Source organism: Malania oleifera, chromosome 5 (assembly GCF_029873635.1).
Source record: "Malania oleifera isolate guangnan ecotype guangnan chromosome 5, ASM2987363v1, whole genome shotgun sequence".
Classification (NCBI taxonomy): Eukaryota; Viridiplantae; Streptophyta; class Magnoliopsida; order Santalales; family Ximeniaceae; genus Malania; species Malania oleifera.
The window spans coordinates 98,239,163-98,257,804 of NC_080421.1; the positions used below are offsets into that span (position 1 = coordinate 98,239,163).

An 18,642-nucleotide genomic window follows, 5' to 3' on the forward strand; every position below is an offset into this window, starting at 1 on the left:
TAATAATAATAATAATAATAATAAGATTAGTGAAAATTAATAATAATAATAATAATAAGAATAAATAAAATAATAATAATAATAATAATAATAAAATAACAATAATAATAATAATAGTAATACATATATTGGGCCTGGGTAAAAATGGGGTGTCTACAGAGAGAGATGAATTACCTATTTTACCTTTACCGATGATTCTTCCCTTGGCGTTGTCTCTGAACGTCACAAGCCCTTCATTCTTGTAGGAAAGAGAAATAAATTTGTTAGCGTCTCCTGTCATATGTCTTGAGCAGCTGCTGTCAAGGACCCATTTGTTCCTTGTCGAAGAGGTCTTCAAGCAAACCTGCAAAATAGAGTTAGGTGATTTGTTTTGGTACCCAATTTTCCTTGGGTCCTATGGGGTTAGTGTTCTTGATCACACATACGTACTTCTTTCCTTTTCCTCTGTTTCCTCTAAAAGGACAAGTGAAGCGTACATGACCCTTTCTTTCACAGTATAGGCAAGTTTTATTAGCATGCAAAGGGTTTGGTTTGGGTGCTGGGTTTTTGCTTGGTAATGAGTTTCTTTTGACACATAGATTTGTAAAACCAATGGATTGGGAAGATGAAAAGCCATAACCTAATCCTTCTTTGAAAATCCCAAATCTTTGAGCCCCAAGTAATTTGTCAAAATTCTCCTTTCCATTGGTAAACTTGTAAGTAATCTTGCTTTGGTCCTCAATTTTCTTCTTCAAAGACAAGTTTTCCTTAACACTTTCATCAATTTGATTTTTCAAAATTTTGATTTTCTTTTGGAAGAACTCATGATCTATTCGAGAACTTTCATTAAGTTCTTCAATCTTTGTGTTCAAAGATGCATTTTCTTCTTTTAAGGTAGGACAAAGACATACCTCTTCTCTTGCATTTTGAAAGTGTTTCTTCAAGATGTTTATTTCTCCTTTTAGTTGCAATTAATTCATTATAAAGTTTTCTACAAGTTTCTTCGAACTCATCATATGAAGGAGTGTATTTGTCATCAGAATTCACCTCATCTTGTTCGTCCGCCATGAAGCAAAAGCATCTTCTTCGTTTTCTCTGTCGGTAGAGAGTCCGTCAAGCTCGTCCCACTTGGTAGCGTTCATGGCCTTAAATTTCGTTTTATCCCCTTGCTGATTATTGCCTTTGTTTCTGAGTAGGGGACATTCAGCCATCCGGTGTCCGGGCTTCTAGCAACTATAGCACTTTATGCTTGATTCTCCCGTATTCTTTTCCTTACCAGCCTTCTTGTTTAGCAAGAAATTTTTGATTCTCCTAGTGATGAGAGCTATTTCTTCATCATTGTCGCTCTCTTCTTCTTCCATGATTTCCTACTTGCTTGCTGTCTTTAAAGCCATATCCGTTGTCTTTTTCGGCTTTTCTACTTCAGCAGTAGCATTCTTCTTCTTGATCTCATAAGTCATGAGAGACCCAATGAGCTCATCAAGGGTGACCTTAGATAGGTCCTTTGCTTCTTCAAGTGCCGTAGACTTTGCATGCCACGATTCCGACAATGACCGAAGCACTTTCTGCACATTTCTTCCATAGAGTATTCCCTACCAAGTGCTTTCAAGTCCTTTGTTATATGTGTTAAACGTGTAAACATGGACGTAATTGACTCACCTTCTTCCATTTTAAACATTTCATATTCTTTAACCAACATATAGATTTTTGACTTTTTAACTTGAGACGTACCTTCATACGTTACCTGGGGCTTTTCCCACATTTTCTTTGCGGTGTTGCATCTGCAAATACGGTTGTACTCTTCATCACTCACAGCACAATAGAGAAAATTTTTTGTTTTGAAATTTAGTTGAGCCAACCTTGAGTCGGTGTCTGACAACTTCCTGATTGGTATGATTTCTCCATTGTGATCTTTGAATACGTAATCTCCTTTGGTGATCACATTCCTCATTTTCAAGTCGTATGATTGGATGAATATTGTCATTTGGTCTTTCCATGCTGGAAAGTTGCTTTCGATGAACTTTGGTGGACAATCAACAGATTGTCCTTGGGAAAATATATCTGCCATTTGTCGGCCCGGCTATGCGTATAGAGGGGGGGGGGGGGTGAATATACGTTCTTTGCGGATAATGAATTTTTCTATAAACACAAAAATTCCTTGGCAAGACACAAGAGTAAAACCACAATATATTTCAAAGCAAGCAAACACAAGCAAGTAAATTAAGAGAGATAGGGAAAGAGAAGCTTGACACAACAATGTTAATGTGGTTTGGCACCAAGCCTACGTTCACGCCTTGAGTCCAACTCATGGATTCCCAAATTCACTAAGCAATCCCCTTCAAGACGGAGAAGCCTTTACAACATGGGTACAAAACCCAGCTGCTCACCAAGAGCCTCAACCCAGGTGTTCACCAAGAATCACCTTAGCGAAAGCTCACCAAGAACCTTCAAGATTCCCAAACAACAACAAATGTAGAGATTACAAGATGATGCTCCTTCTTGAGCTGATGTTACAGATAAAGCCTCACACTACTCTCTTTAAGCAAATGATATGTAAACTAGAATAGAGTGTAAGAGAGCTTGAGCAACACAAAGACCTAGAATGAATGCTTCACTAAAAATCTCAACAACCAAATGCTCAATCAATGTTGAAATGAATGCTAATGGGGTATATTTATGGCCAAAGAGGCGAGCATGTCGTTGGCTAGCCATTGGGCATTAATGGAGAAGAGAGAAGGCAAAAACTAGCCATTATCGCGCATTTATTACAGTCTGCTCGAGGCCACTCGCTGACGAGTCCATGGACTAGTCGACGAGTCACACACATGCACCATTCGACGAGTGCCCTGCTATCATCGACAACAGGTCTCAGTATCTCTTCGTCGATGAGTCCCCTGCACTAGTCGACGAGTCACCTTGGTACACTAGTCGACGAATCCCTTGTTCTCGTCAACGAGTCACCTCTGCAATCTCAGGTGGTCTCGGGATCTCCTAGTCGACGAGTCCCTTGCTATCGTCGACGAGTCTCTTTGTTTTACTACATAAAATAAGTACCTAAGTATGCTAGGACAAGTTCAAATGACTTGTGTACTTCTAATTATGTTCCAACTTTGTCCAAGTGTAGTTTTTACCCAATGTAAGATGTCTTGTAAATAGAAGTCATTTTTGAAACTCATTTTGACATCTTATGCAGCGTGTGACTTGGTATGTATGTGTTAACTCGGTTATAATGTTCTAAGCTACTATGAACTAAGTGCATATGCAATTGCTCAGCTCTTACAATGTATTCTTGAACATATCACATGCACAAGAGTTACAAAATAGTTCCTACCTCTCACACAAAATAACAATCATACAATCAGTATAAGTTTTCGTATTTGCTCTGGTTGGTTGTGCTTCGGGTGTTCCATGCGTTGAACTTTGGTAAAGATCTTTTGCTCGTTGCTTCTTCAATATATGTCTGAACCTTATGCTTACTTGGATGTTGTGTAGTCTACCTGAACTGGACTCGATAATATTGATTAGATATTGTGAGGGACACTAATGGGTTGAAATCATCAAATCAAGCTAGAATGAGAAACCTTAGCCACTAGGGGTAACAAAGCCAAACTAGGTGTCGTCAAGAATAGTCATTTTCCTTGGGACATAAATGTGCAAGGCTGACATGTACTTGATAGTCCACATAATGAAGAAGCAGTGAAAAATTTTCCCTTCCCATTTTGGTTTCATTTTTTATATGTTCAAAATTTCTTGAGATTTGGAAGTATGGATTGAGGATTCACCCAATGGCACCTTAATGCCCTCTGCAGCTGCACTTCTGTGCGAGAGGATCTCTTTGCCACTAAATATTGCTGCAATTTGAAATCTGACAGATTCTACAGTCTTTCCTCCATGCATGCTGCATCAAATTGGTATCAGAGCAGTTCCTTCCTTGAGTTGGTTTGTGTTGCTCGCTGTTTGCTGCTTCAATTGGGGATTGTCAAACTTCTATTGCCCTTCACATATCCCATTTGTAATTCCTCTTCTATTTTCAAACCAAGTTGAGGTTTTGTTTCTTGAATCTATTGCTGCCCATTCACATTTCAAAGATAAATTATTCTGGATGTCAAGGAAATTCTTGATTATTGCTTACTAGAAGGAATGTCTTGGTTGATGAAATGGGTAATATGGCAGTGGCGACGTCTAAAGAAAAAAAAAAATGGTATTATGGCAGACAACTTCTAAAGAAGAGCAAAGGACAGATTGTGAAACTATTCAGATTAAGGATGATTGGCTGTAGAAAACTTACTTTAGAACAAGAATGAAAAAAGCTTAGTAGTTGAGAACAACAGTTGAAAAAATCTGCTGGTTGACATGTGGTGTAAAAAATTGAAGCTTGAAGTGATGGAACACCCACAGCATTATTGCATTCTTTTATCCAATGCAGGGAATGAAGTATACGTGACAACAAGGTGCATGATTAATTTTCAATTTGTATCTCTTATGAAGAATCCTTTTGGTGTGTCAGAGTACCGATAGAATCATGCCATATTCTACTTAGTTGCCCTTGGCAGAGTGACCAACATGCTGTCCATGATGAGCATGACAATACCTGCTCTTTCTATGTCAAAAATGGTGATAAGAAGAAGAAGTTAGATTTAAAACCCATGAAGGAATATCTGTCAAACAAGGAGGAAACACAGACGAGTAATTTTGTTAAAACAAACTAACTTGTCACTGAAAATAAGAATAGGTTAATCAAGCTGGTAAGTGCTTCCCCAGTAAAAATCAATTGATGACAGATGAAGCTCTATGTACATTTAGGGTCTATTGGCATCATTTATATTTTTTGTTTCTGCTTTCATTTCTGCATGGTGAAGAAACAGGTTATGACAATTGTGTTTGTCTATGTTTCCAAATTTCTATTTTTGCTATTCAGTTTTTTAGGTGTTTTTCAAAATAGTTGAAAATCAAAATTTATGGTTTTTAGTTATCTTGACAACTTATTGCCACCATGCATAATTAAATTTTTTGAATTGAGTTATTCATTTTATACATAATTTTTAATTAAATTTAAAATAAAATAACTATGTGAATTTAAAATATAATTAAAATAAAAAAATTTATATTTTTATAAAATTTTGAAAAAAAGACGTAATTTAAAAAATATTTTTACTATTTTCCAATTTTCATGTAAAGTTAGATTATTCTTGTGGCAATAGAAAATGAGTTTTGAAATATAACACTTAAGTAAAGTAGGTATAACAATTTCTATTTTTATTATAGTACTTTTAATTTTAATTTTTATTTATTTAATCATATTTTAAAATTTTTTTTTCTGATTCAAGGGGAAAAATGAGCACTTGTTAGTCAAGTTTTTATTTTGTATTAGTTTTATAAATATAAATAAAATAGGTTGCTGATTTTTGCTTTTTAGTTTTTGCTTTTGGTTTATAGTTTTCATTTTCATAAATTTTGACAGTAAGTATATGAGTGGTGTTACAACAAAAGCAATCTACTACACTAATGTTGTCCCTGTTCCCATGAATGGCTGCCACAACGAGAAGGCTTTTGATGATGAACATATCGTACAATAAATTGGCAAAATAATTCTTCCTACCAAAGCCAAATTGAGAGCGAGACAGCTGGGAAAAGGAGTTATGGACACCGAGAATGCTGGAAATGTGCAGGATCTTCACTGAGCTCAATGGACATCTATGGACGCAAGCCAAAAAGAATCTGATCATCATTGCAAGTATGAAAAGGATCAAGTGAGGATGAAGGTGAGTTCTTAATAAAGAAAACCTATAGAGGGAGAAGCTGTGGTAAAAAAGGCAATGGAGGTGCAGGAAATTAAAGAGAAATGATACTCCTCAAATTCTGGTCATATGGAAAGGAGCGCCTGATAGTTGGAACTCTAGGCAAACAGGAACTTATGTTGAGTGGTGCTTAGATATGTGAAGCATTAAACATGGCAACTTGCCCAAAGGCAATTTTCTTTTAATAACCCTGGGGAGGGGGTGTTGTGGGATGCTAAACCTGTGAAGCATCAGCTAATATTCCCTGGAAGTCAGTCCACTATTGCCTTGGTATTTGCAATAATATTTTCTTACTTTTGGTATCTAAGTGTCATTATTATGGTCTAGTCAAAGAGCGTCATTTCATAAGTCCAACTTCATCAAGTTCATTTGTGAGTCAAGTTGCAAAGTTCATTTATAATGTCTTTTGAGTCTAGAGAAGTCAAACCAGCTGTAGTCAAGAACTGTCCTTTTCCTAGTCAGATTTAATCTGGATGCTTTCATGTACTTATATTTACCAATCAAAATGTCACGGGTGTTGCACGCGATTGTATGTAAATAATATCGTGTAAATTTTTTTTATAATTTTTAATAAATTTTAGATATATTTTCAAAATGAATTAATAATATATTGTCAAATTTTAGTTTACAAATATTAAAGTTTGAATATTCAAAGTTATTTATAAAAATTAATACTTTGTTTAAAAATTATAAAATACAAATATCGACATGAGATATTATTATAACACCATGTAAATATAGGGATTGGGGACTTGAAAATATTAAAAAATATAAGTTATGAATTATGATATGACACAAATACTCTAATTAAAAATATGAAAAATATTGAATTTTAATATTTACATAGCAGTATAGATACAATTAATAAGTAGATTTTTCATTATTTTTTATTTTATGCAAATCTCAATATATGACTTCTTCCCAGAAAAAAATATTAATAACTTTATTACAATTTCTAAATCGTGATTGCTATCTAAAATCTTAATTTTTATTATTATTTGTTTATTCTTTAATTATCAATGAATGAGTCTTTAAAAATTTTTAAATAAATTTAAAGTTTATCATTGGAGGGTATGTACTTCTAGGCCTACAATTTCATATCTAAATATTTTTGAAATTATATTATTATTTATCTAAATGATGTTAGGCACTTTAGACTATAATTCTAGAAAACATCATAAGAATTCACCTATTTTATTTTGGATGTACATTTTATTTAACATTTACAATACCATTGTATTTATTTTATTCTTTGAGTGAAATGAATTTTCTAGGTCCAAATCTTGATCTCTTCAAAACAAATTTTTTAAATGTAGATTTATCTAATATTTAGTGTTTTTAGAAATACTTGTTTTACTTCTAAAAGATAACAGTAATTTTATCTACTAAATTTTATATACAATACTATTTGTGCTTTTATATATGATATGTATATAAACTGCATTTTTGTGTGTGTGGCTAAATAGAGTTTCTTTTTTAGGTTCAATCTTTAACATGTCTAAAATAGAATTTATAAAATAATTTTCTTTAGTTTTAGTTGAATTTATTTACTTTTACAAATATTTTCTATTTCTATTAAAATATAGGATATTATTACCACAAATGATTTACTTTATTTATAATTTTATTAATTTATTATAGTATAGATATAGATGAAGATATCTATACTAAATGGAAGTTTTTTCTTTAAGTTTAAACATCAAATTTTAGATATTTTAAATGTAATTTAATCTAGTGGAATTTACTTTCTATGTATATTATAGAAAATTACTTCTTTTAAAATTATTTGATTTTTCTTTTAAAAGATAAGAATATTTTTGCCGATAAAATGATTTACACTATCCATACCTCTACATATAGTATAGAAATTTACTTCTTTTAGGCATGTTGGTCCTACAGAATTTTTTTTAAAAAAATAGGATATTTTTGTTCACAAATTGATTTACAATTACAACTTTTAGGAATTTTTAGTCTTTCTTTAAAAATAAGTATATTTTTATCTATAAAATGATGTACACTATTCATGCTTTTATATATACCATCCAGTATAGATATTAATCCAGATATTGAAGAAGCAGTGCCTAAGTTTCCCTTTCCATTTTGCTTATCAATTCAGACATGTTCAGAATTTCCTGCGATCTGGAAGTTTGGGTTGAAGATTCACCCACTGTCCATGCCCTCCACCGCTGTGTTTATGCATGAGAGGATCTCCTTGTCACTTAATATTACTGCAATTAATCCTAACTGTCAGATTCTAATCTGATAGATTCTACGGGTCTTTCCTCCACCCATGCTGCATCAAGTTAGTGCTGTAACTGGTCCAAAAATGATGAGCCATGTGGTTTTGAATAATATTGAGCAAGCTTGGAATGTTCATTTTTGTTGCTTTTTTGAATTTTATTTTCTACAGAGTATGTTTATCCCTATGTTGGGATTCGATCTTGTGAATGTTAGCTGATCATCGATAATTTATCATGACTGCAGGAAGAGCTGGGAATGTTCATTTTTGTTGCTTTTTTGAATTTTATTTTCTACAGAGTATGTTTATCCCTATGTTGGGATTCAATCTTGTGAGCTTTCGCTGATCATTGATAATTCATCTTGACTGCAGGAGGCTCTATTCTTGGTGTAAAGTTTCTTGATCCTCTTGCTGGACTTCTTGTTTCGGGCATGATACTAAAAGCTGGACTTGAAACTGGGTACCAGAGGTATGTCTTTATGTGTTAATATTTTCATTGCTTGGCTGCATCAACAGCAATTTCTTTTTGTTGAGCAGCTCCCTTCAAGAATATTGTAATGGGACAGTCTGGGACATGTAAAGATCCCTTGTTTCCTAAAACACATGCATGAAGAATCAGTAAAAATCAGTATGTGAAAAGGGTTGCCAGAAAGTATGATGGACAGTAAAATTCTCCTGTTGGTTTCCTGTTCTCTTTCTATCCCTCTACTCTCCTATAGTTTCTCTTTCTTGATGAGTTTGATCAAAATTAATTATGAAGGAAAAATCTGAGGCCCTTACAGAATGCAGATTGAATAAAAGTGGTTGGAGAAGTTTGGGGAAGGGCGTTCTCTTCATCTGGTTGAGAAAGCCTGATATAGGAATCTGTGTATTAGGGTTACTTTATTGGGTGCTAGATGGTTTTGCAAATGTTTATACTCTTCTGCTTTTCCCTCCTCTCTCTCTCTCTCTCTCTCTCTCTCCATTTGTTTCACAATCCGTAGAAAATTTTGCCAATTCATGACTGGGTGACAACCTAAATCTAATTGAAGAAGGCAGTTTCTTGAGCTGGGGTTGTGCTCAAAAGGAAAGGGGTTTTCCATCTTTGCATCGGGGGTTCTGAATGGGGTGAGTTGGCAAGGTTTTGTTGATGTTTTGGTCCTTTTGTAGTTGAAGCAAGGTTGGAAGGAGATGGCAGATCTCAGCAACTATTCTCGAATCAATCTCTGGTTAATCCTCTTTGTTGGAGTTGGGAAGGTATGACGGTGGGTTGTTCAAGCCAGCAACCCACTAGGATGGGTTGTAGCAGCAGCTTTGGTTTATGATGGTGATATGGCAGCTGCAACTACAGGGTAGCTAGGGTTTGTGAAAATAATGTAGATGACATCTGTGGCTCCAAGTGGGATGGTGTGGGCTTGGAATGGATTAGTCCTGGTATTATTAATGTCACTTTGCATTTGGGCAATAAGGGCCCAGTGCCTGTTAACTGGTAATTTTGTAGCCTAGCCTGTTGTTTCTGGAATTGTACTGGCCCAATATCCAACTACTTAAGCTTTCTTTCAGATGCATATCGGAACCAAGTGACAGTTCAAAACTGAGGGAAGCCTCAAACCCTAATTTTGGGTATTCAATGGTTTGATGTGGGTGGCCCAAGTTGTGGGCAAGGACAGCGACTCAGCAATGCTCACAGTTAGCAGCAACAATATAGTATGTCACATAAGTAATGACAGTAGGTGTATCATCCTCAGGTCGCATTGTTGACCAAAATGTTGGTTAGATCTTCTTTGGTGAAGGTTGTCATACTGAGGCCTAGATGTATCCAAATATAGGAAAAAAGATTTCAGGTGATGATGGGTTATATTGTTGTGAATCTAGATTCATGAAAATTCAGGATTGGCATGTTGATAATGGGACTCGGAGCAGTAGTGGTGGTTGCCAGAAGTCTTCTTAGTGTGCTGAAAGACAGTTCCTTGGCTGGGCTTGGTAAAGCTGCAGCTCAGCCATGGGCGATGAAGTCGGAATTTGAAATGTGCAAGGTCTTTAAAGAGCAATGCCTTCCCCAGATTTGTGAAAGCAGAAATTTTTGAAGAGAAATAATGATGGAAAAAATTTCTCTCTTGTAGAGAGTTTTATTGAAGCAATAAGTGATTAAATGGTTTTGGGTGGGGGGGGTGTTGGGTGGACTTCTGACAAACAAACTAGAGGGGTGGTGAATTGGAGGAGAGAGTCTAATACTGAGTTTGAGTGTGATATTGGTTTATTATTGGATAAATTTCATGAACAGAATGATTGTGAATTGGACTCTTTAGACTTTGTAGATCACATCTCTCATTTGTCCGAGACTCTTATTGTGGGTTTGGAAGTTCCAAATTTTGTGGGGAAGGGATTGTTAAAGAAGCATTTATGGTCAAGCTGGCCAAGAGGGAATGACGTTTTACCCTCACCCGTTTCTCCAAAAATAAGGTTAATGAACTGGTATTGAAGCTTGTTAGATTACCCCTTTACCTAAAAGCTTAATTTGCTAGGTTGTGGCCCAACAATGTAGATCAAGCTTTAACACTCCCCTGTATGTGCAGTTCTATAATATGTGGAGAGATAAGTAGGCGATAAATAACACCCGTCACAGGGATTACATTAATTTTTAAACACCGCACAATAAACACGGGCAACAAGACCAGGACCCACAACCTCGTGGTAACCAGCTCTAATACCATATTTTATTACCATATTACCTAAAAGCTTAAGCTGTTATGTGGGCCAACAATGTATATAAAGCTTTAACAAAGTTGATGAACTTATGGATGAGATAAGCATGTGGCTGTATGCACCTGAGGACAAGACGTTAGATTGGATTCTAGTGAGGATGAGTTGAAAAAAGTTCAAAGAGGGTTGGTTAATTGAAAGTGTTTTGTAAACTATTATGAAAATGTTTAAAGGGGATTCTTGAATTGATTGCTTTAATTTATTTGATATTTTTTTTTCTTCTTCTTCTTCTTCTTCTTCTTCTTCTTTTACTATTATTTTTTTCAGCTAGGCTTCTGTTAGTCGGTTAGGTTGTAGTTCTGCACCACTTAATTTTTAATTTCTTACTATTTATATATCTTTGTATCTATATATGTATGTGTGTGTGTGTGTATTTGATGTTAGCATCGGAGGAGCCCATGGGTGGGCTTGATACACATGGGTGAACACCAACTTGACCCAAAAGCTTAAGCCTATTGGGTCTTGAACCAAATCATATATATAAGCACCCATCATCCACTCAAATTTTCCAATGTAGGACAAATTCACAATTGAAATTCTCAACAATCTCCCCCTCACTTGTGAATTCCAACTGCTCCCCCCTGAACGAAAACCGTCTCCCTCATGGGAGTAAGCCCAATTCCCCAACAGTTGCTCAAGTGGGCCTTACCACTGGCGCCTTACGTGCCTCGGGTTCCATCCCACGTGCCTCCAAATCAATCCTACCTTTCATGTCTAGACCCTATTTAGATCCATCCCAGGATTAGATGATCCTTATTGGCCTCGGTCACACACTTGGTCCTCCAACTATTAGCACGTTAGGAGAATTAGCTTCACGTCTCAACTTTTACGATGTCGCTTACCCAGAGTTATGAACCGTCAGCTTTGATACCACTTGTGAGCATCGTAGGAGTCCATTGGTAGGCTTGATACACATGGGTGAACACCAACTTGACCCAAAAGCTTAAGCCTATTGGGTCTTGGGCTTAAGCTTTTGAGTCTTGGGCCCAACCATGTATATAAGCACTCATCATCCACTCAAATTTTCCAATGTGGGACAAACTCACAAGTGGAATTCTTAACATTTGATTGGTAAAAAAATTATTATTATTAAAGAAAAAGTTATTAAGAAAAACTTTTGGACAAGAGTGCAAAAGTTAGTGCTACTCATGAAGGCATCAAGATCTTCTCTTGTTGTAAATATAAATTATCGATATTTACATTCAAAATTCTAGAAGTTAAAAAACCCTTTTGTCTCATCTCCCCTTTAAAGCTTGGAAGTCCTCAGTTTGTTTCTGTCAAAAATCTGAAAAATAGCTCTCAAAAATGAATGTCCAAGAACCTTCCTTCACTTCTCTTCCAAAGATGCCTTGCCGTGCAAGATGTTCCTCCCTAAATCGGTTCCAAGATCCATGTACCAACTCCCAATGATTTTTAACAGTGGTTCACTAACCATAATCATTCCTTTGAAAATTATCATTAGTCAAGATGTGTTCTCATTTGGCTTGGCTTTTCAAGCAAAAAAGGCTACCGTGAGAGTAGCTTCAGATCTCCAAATTCCTTCAATGAAAGATCTTCCCTCTCATTTCAACATTCCTATTGAGGATAGCATTTTTAAAAAGACTAGCTTCAATTAGCAGCCAACTTCGATCTTGGTTTATCATTTGCTCACCTACAGTAATGCATAAAACATTTGGGAAAAATTACAAAATTCTTCTTGGTTCCATTTGCAATTGGGTTCTGAGAATGTGGCTGCCTGCCAAAATAGAAGCACTCCACTAAAACTTCTTTTTGACCCACCAAAGCATACAAACTTTTAGGCACTAAGAGAACCCTTTCCACATCAAGTATCACTCTAAACAGAATTGATACCCATCTCTCTCCTCGTGGTGTATGATATCATGAGGGATCTCCCTCCCTCCACAATATATTTTAAAATACTCACCCTGTGGCTATCCCTTCCCAATTTGGAAGTCCTTTCTATCTTGTAGTCTTAGCTACTAGCACTTAAAGAGCATCTCATTCCACCTTTAATTGCTTAAAGTTCTCTGTTGTAAATTAAAAATCTCTAGGGTTTGTTTGTTTTGCAGGCTAAGGTTTTGTTGGACTGGGCTGGACTGGATTGTATTGGATAATTCTGTCTCATTTTTGGTCTCTCATTAAGGGATAGGGAAATGGGTGGAATTTTCCATTTTTATTTTTTAGTTTTTATGCCTTTGGTCTGTCTTAGCCTGATTTGGATGGTGGGGAGGAATTGGCCAGCTCTAGGCTTTAGCCCATGTGCATGGCCTAAGAAGACCCCCTTAGTCTATCCTATCCTTTATTTTTGTTGCATCAGACATGGGCTGAGAGTGCTTAGCTAAGCCTTGACACCCTTAGCCCGTGAAACAAACAACCCCTTAGCACCAAACCCTCCCTTAGGATTAAGTTGTTTCTTTTTAAGAAAATTCTGTTACTTTTTTTCTTAGAAGTTAGTCAAAATGAGTAAGTTATTGGGTAAGTATACACCAATGTCAAAATTTTCAGTGCCTGTAGTTTTGCTTGCTTGTAAGGTCAGCTGGATCAATTTTTGATTCTGTTTTTGAATGGTTGAAAAACTCTATAGCGATATTTGATGGAAGTAATGCATTTTTGTCCTAGAATTTTCAGAAAGTGTAAATTATGTGTCTGTATATTCTAACAAACTAGAAAAATAATTTGCTTTGTGCTTACAATTTTTAAAAGATAAAATTGTATTTACGAAATGCTCATAATCTTGAAAAAATTATGAAGTATTACCAGATGGCTATATTTTTAGCTTATTGTGGTCTAGTTAATTTCTAGTTTCATCAGTTTCCTTGGTGATTGGATGTCTAATTTAGACTGGCTTCAACATGGATTTCCATGTTTGACACGATCTCTGGGCTAATTTTTTAGTGTCTTGGAACTGGTGGATGCTGCAGTCCCTTCACAACATTTGGAATGTGTTAAACTAACAATACTCCAAGTTGAGGGTGTCAAGGTAAGTACCAAATTTATATTTTTCTTCTACTACAACTGCTACTGCCACAACTAGTTAACTGCTACCATTGTCATAAATTTCTAAGAAATTGTTAAAATTTTTGCTTTCCATCACCCTTAGAATTGAAATTGCAGTCAATTTTCATCTTGCATATTGTTGAAATTTCAATGACTCACAAATCATCTAAAATTTATTGAAATCTCAAAATTTTGGCAAAACTTTTTTGAAATTTTAACTATAGAACAAGATTTCCTTGGAACTCATTCGAGATTTTAGACACGAAGTGAAATTTCTCTCATAATTTATCTTATTCTTTTTTATTGAAACAAAAGATTTTTATAAGAGCTTTTGAAATTATATGAAAAACTAAACTTACAACAATTTATTTGACCATTCATGTATAAATTATCTTTATTTGTGTAAGAAATAATATTTAGTTGATTTACGAATTTCATTTATATTAACTGGATATGTTTAATACACATATTATATTACGAATATGTTGAATACATATTATATTACAACTATTGCGCCTCATACACAACATAGGTGTATTAATTTTGTAACATATTAGTCCTAAAACTTACATTATTACGTCTATTAACCATTTCTAAAGTTTCATAAAAGAATTCCATACTTTACTACTAATTTGTATTGTTTTTTCAAATTGAAATTGAAATTGATATCGAAATCAAAATTTTCATTGAAATTTTTGTACTTCTGGAGCTTCAAAATTTTATTTGATATCGAAATTTAAAACCTTGACTGCTGCTGTATTGTTATATTTGTGATATTCTTAGTTTTTATATAACTGTAACTATATTTCTCAAAAGTCAAAACATACTTGGTACTAGACAAGTTTTGTTATTTTTCTTCATGTAATTAGTTTTAAAAAATAAAACCTAATTTGTTAAGAAACAACTTAGTGTAGGCACATTTTGGGGAGCATAAACTTTACTCTCATACATAACTAGTTACCCATTGCCTTTTGTAATTGTTTAGATAGATGATGCCTGATCTAATGACAAACAATGTCAGCATGCATTTTTTTTAGTTGTCAGAAAAATTTGGGTGTAAAGATGCCAGAAAAACTGTTGTCATTTCTTTTTCTACAATTAAAATCTCAAAATCAAGATAAAGCTTAACTGCTAGGTGTCATGGTCCGACTATTTTCACACCCTTGTGAAGGGCTGTGCGGCGCTAGCTAAAGCACTCTTGTTTAACTAGCCAGCTTATCGTTTACCAACATTCATCCACGAAATATTTTCATTAGCATTCAATCAAATGGCAGCGGAAACATTAAGCATTCATGAAAGCAGTGGCAAGCAAGCAGTAAACATTAAATCTATGCAATTCATTAACACCACCTCCGTTGACATTGTGTGCTTAGCGAGGGTGACAAGTAGGCTAAATACGTTGACAAAAGCTAGTGAGTTTTACAATGATTGATGAACACTTGCCCTCTCCTAAAGAGCTTTCTAGGCCATTCCCACACTAGCACTAGGAAACATCAAAGTGACCAAGGAGTCATACTGCCTTATTTGACATACAGATAAACTACTAGCAGAAAATAATCCTACACTAGTATTTACATGATCGAAACCCATCCCAAGTACACGAGACAAGCGGTCACAGGCAAGCATAATTGTAAGAACCCGAACTGTGATAATGGGTTTATATATATATAAAGAGAGGGACATTTTGGTAAAAGACCAAATTCGTTGACGAAGCCTGTGTTCTTCTCGTAATTCAGAGTCTCGTCGACGAGGAGAAGTCGAGTAGTTTCGGAAATCGGGAAATATCAGGATTCGTCGACGAGGCCATTGATTCGTTGACGAATTCAGTGAAAGATTCGTCGACAAAGGTACCATTTCGTCGACGAAAGTGGGCCGGGTCAAAGGGCTATAAAAGGAAATTTCTATTACTTCTTCACTAAGTAACTTAGAAAAATCTCTCTCTCTCTAAACTCTCCCTACTCTCTCTCTCTCTAGATTTCTTCGCCGATCGTTGATAGAATCAGGAAACAGAAGTTACCACGAGAATCGTGGAAGGATTCTCTACAACTTCTGCGAATCAGAATCTCGTTTTGAAGATTTTCGGGTTTTGGCGAAAAATCGAGGTAAGATTCGGTTTTCATTTCTGATCTGATAGTTTTGTAGAGGATGATCTTGTGAGTATATTCTGTACTGTGATTTGTAAGTTTTGGAACTCGGTTCACTGTTTAGGAGCCTTGGAGTTCGGGATTTGTTATACGGGGTTAAGGTAAGGGGAACTTTGTTTATATTGATTATTTTCGAAATCGGACTCGGTGGAACTGTGGTCTACGGTCTTGTGTGTGTTTTGGCTACTCATTTGAGGGGATTTAATGGGAAAATTTATGAGTTTTTCATTATTGCAGTTTTGGGAAAAAAGGGGCGACGGGCTGAATCCCGGGTTTTGTTGAAAACCGAGTATATGTGTGATTTATACTGTGATATTGGGATGGTCGTGCCTTGACTTTGTTTAAACTGTATTTTTTTGAAAAACCATGTTTTAGATTACCAAATGAGTGTGGTTTGTTTGTTTATATGAGCATGCATGTGTGTGTGATATGTTGAAATGCTAGTAGGAATTGGGTTCCGAAATTGTTCCAGGTACTGAGAGTGTGGCTCTATATCCGAGGGCGTGTGTTTATCGCCTGCCACGTAGGTAAGAGTGTCCGACTCTATATCTGAAGGCGTGAGCTTATTTCGGCAGATCAGGCCGAAAGGTGTGGATCCACCAGTTAGCGTCGGTACGATGCCATGGGAGTCGGGGACTAGCTATGTGCCGGTGGCGCCGTGCTTCGCGGGTTGGCTACGCGCCAACGCCGGATTGTCGCGGACCGGCTTCGAGCCGAAGGGTGTGACGACACCGGGATTGCTGATCATGTGTTGTGTGTGCATGTATGCACTATGTAAACTAGTACTGGATTGCATTCAACTGTGTGTATATTGTATCATGATAACACTCAAATGGCATACACCGATATAACCTGTGTTCTTCCTTACTGAGAGGTGTCTCACCCTTGTTGTACGTATATTTTTACAGGTCCTTCGGGTAACCGGAACTAGCATCCTGGTGTAGGGAGCGTAGTGGCCAGTGTACCGCGTTTAGCGCTAGGTAAGTGCTAGGACTGTAATTTTGGTGGGTTGCCATTTTGGGATGTGTTGGGTACCCGTTTGTACGTTTTGATAGAGCATTGTGTCTGCTCTTGTATAGACTCTCGTATGGTACTGCATATGTTGATATAGAATGACTTTTTTCGCTGCGTAGATGATTGTGGTTGGTTATGTTTAGGGTGCCTGGGAATCCCACGAGGTCGAATCCTCATCTATTGTACTGTATCTGTGATGATTTGTATGATATAGAGACATGTTAAGTTACATTTTCACCCCTAGGTTCCAATACGGGGTTCGGGGCGTGACAGCTTGGTATCAGAGCTAACCAGGTTACTAGATCTTGTAGACTTGGTTAGACTTAGTTATGAGTACATACCAGAGTTTAGGATGTGGATATGGGTAGAGTTGGTTGAGGGTTGTTCGGTTACTAGACCGAGATTTGTCGACGGTATTCCGTGTTTTTCCTGAGATGACTATTTCAGTAAAAGCAGGGCAGATCATTGATGACTTTCGTGTCGGTGTGATAGGACAGACCTAGACCTGGCAGGAAGTAGTTAACACAATTAATGTAGATCATGGTGTTAACTGTATGAGTTGTAGGGATATTGATAGATTCCTATTGTGTTGCAGCATGGAGCCCAAGGATAATAACCAGGGGAGTGGCTCCGAGGAGACTGCGAGTGATGAGTCTCCTTCTGTGCCTCGAGGTTTGATGAGGCAGGTATTGCGGGAGATCGGGCGGAGTGTGGGGAGACGCGAGCGCTCTCCTATTGCTGCGGGGTGCATCATTGAGAGGTTCACACGAATGCACCCTCCGACGTTTTTCGGAGGATCTGACCCGATGATAGCGGAGGATTGGGTGGAGAAGACTGAGAGGATCTTGGAGGTCCTGCATTGCACGGATAGGCAGCGAGTCCTTTATGCCACCTTCCAGCTGTTTGGGGAGGCGGGTCGATGGTGGACTGCAGTGAATCTGCTGGAGAAGTAGAGAGGTGGTCCTGAGGAGATGACATGGAGCTGTTTTAAGGTGTTCTTCGACAGATACTTCCCGGCTTCCGTACGTGATGCGAAGGCAGATGAGTTTTCTACGCCGACTCAAGGGAGTTTGACGGTGTAGGGGTATGCGGCTCGATACATAGAGTTGTCTCGTTTTGCACCATGTATGATCTCGAGCGAGTATGAGAAGACTCGGAGGTTCGAGAAGGGTTTGAGGAAGGATATCCGTAGACTGGTGGGTATGCTTCAGATCCGCGAGTTCTCAGTATTGGTGGATAAGGCCATGGTGATCAAGATTGGTATTCGAGAGGATGAGGCGGATCAGGAATCGAGGAAGAGGACAGTACCTTCTGGTTCTTAGACAAGATCTCGTCAGGGATCGTGGAAAAAGAGGAGCAAGGGCTCGGGTTACCGCCAGAATACTGAGCGCCAGGATTCTCAGATGAGCTAGACTGGTGGTCGTTGTACCAGATGCCACAGGTGGCACGAGGGTGAGTGCCGGTCATTTGGGGGTAGTTGCTACAACTGTGGCCAGTCAGGCCACATATCTCGTGATTGTCGAGCACTGAGGTGAGACGTGCCTACAGTTAGTGGGGACCGAGGGAGCAACCAGATACCTCGGGGAATCGCTCAGACGAATACAACTCCTGCCAAAGTATACTCTCTTACTCCAGCGGACGCTGAGCATGCAGGTAACGTGGTGACAGGTACTTTATTATTGCTTTCGAATAAAGCTTCTGTCTTGTTTGATTCGGGTGCAACCCATTC

General features: G+C 37.1%; 1 protein-coding gene across 3 annotated transcripts in view; it reads left to right on the top strand.

Annotated features, from left to right (window-relative positions):
- Window positions 1-18,642, top strand: part of LOC131156328 (metal tolerance protein C1) — a 52,838-nt gene that overhangs the window by 26,203 nt on the left and 7,993 nt on the right. For all 3 annotated transcript variants that reach the window (XM_058109921.1, XM_058109922.1, XM_058109923.1), the window contains exons 6-7: window positions 8,389-8,485; window positions 13,654-13,738. In XM_058109921.1, coding sequence (XP_057965904.1) covers window positions 8,389-8,485; window positions 13,654-13,738 — 182 coding nt within the window. The remainder of the gene's footprint in view (window positions 1-8,388; window positions 8,486-13,653; window positions 13,739-18,642) is intronic.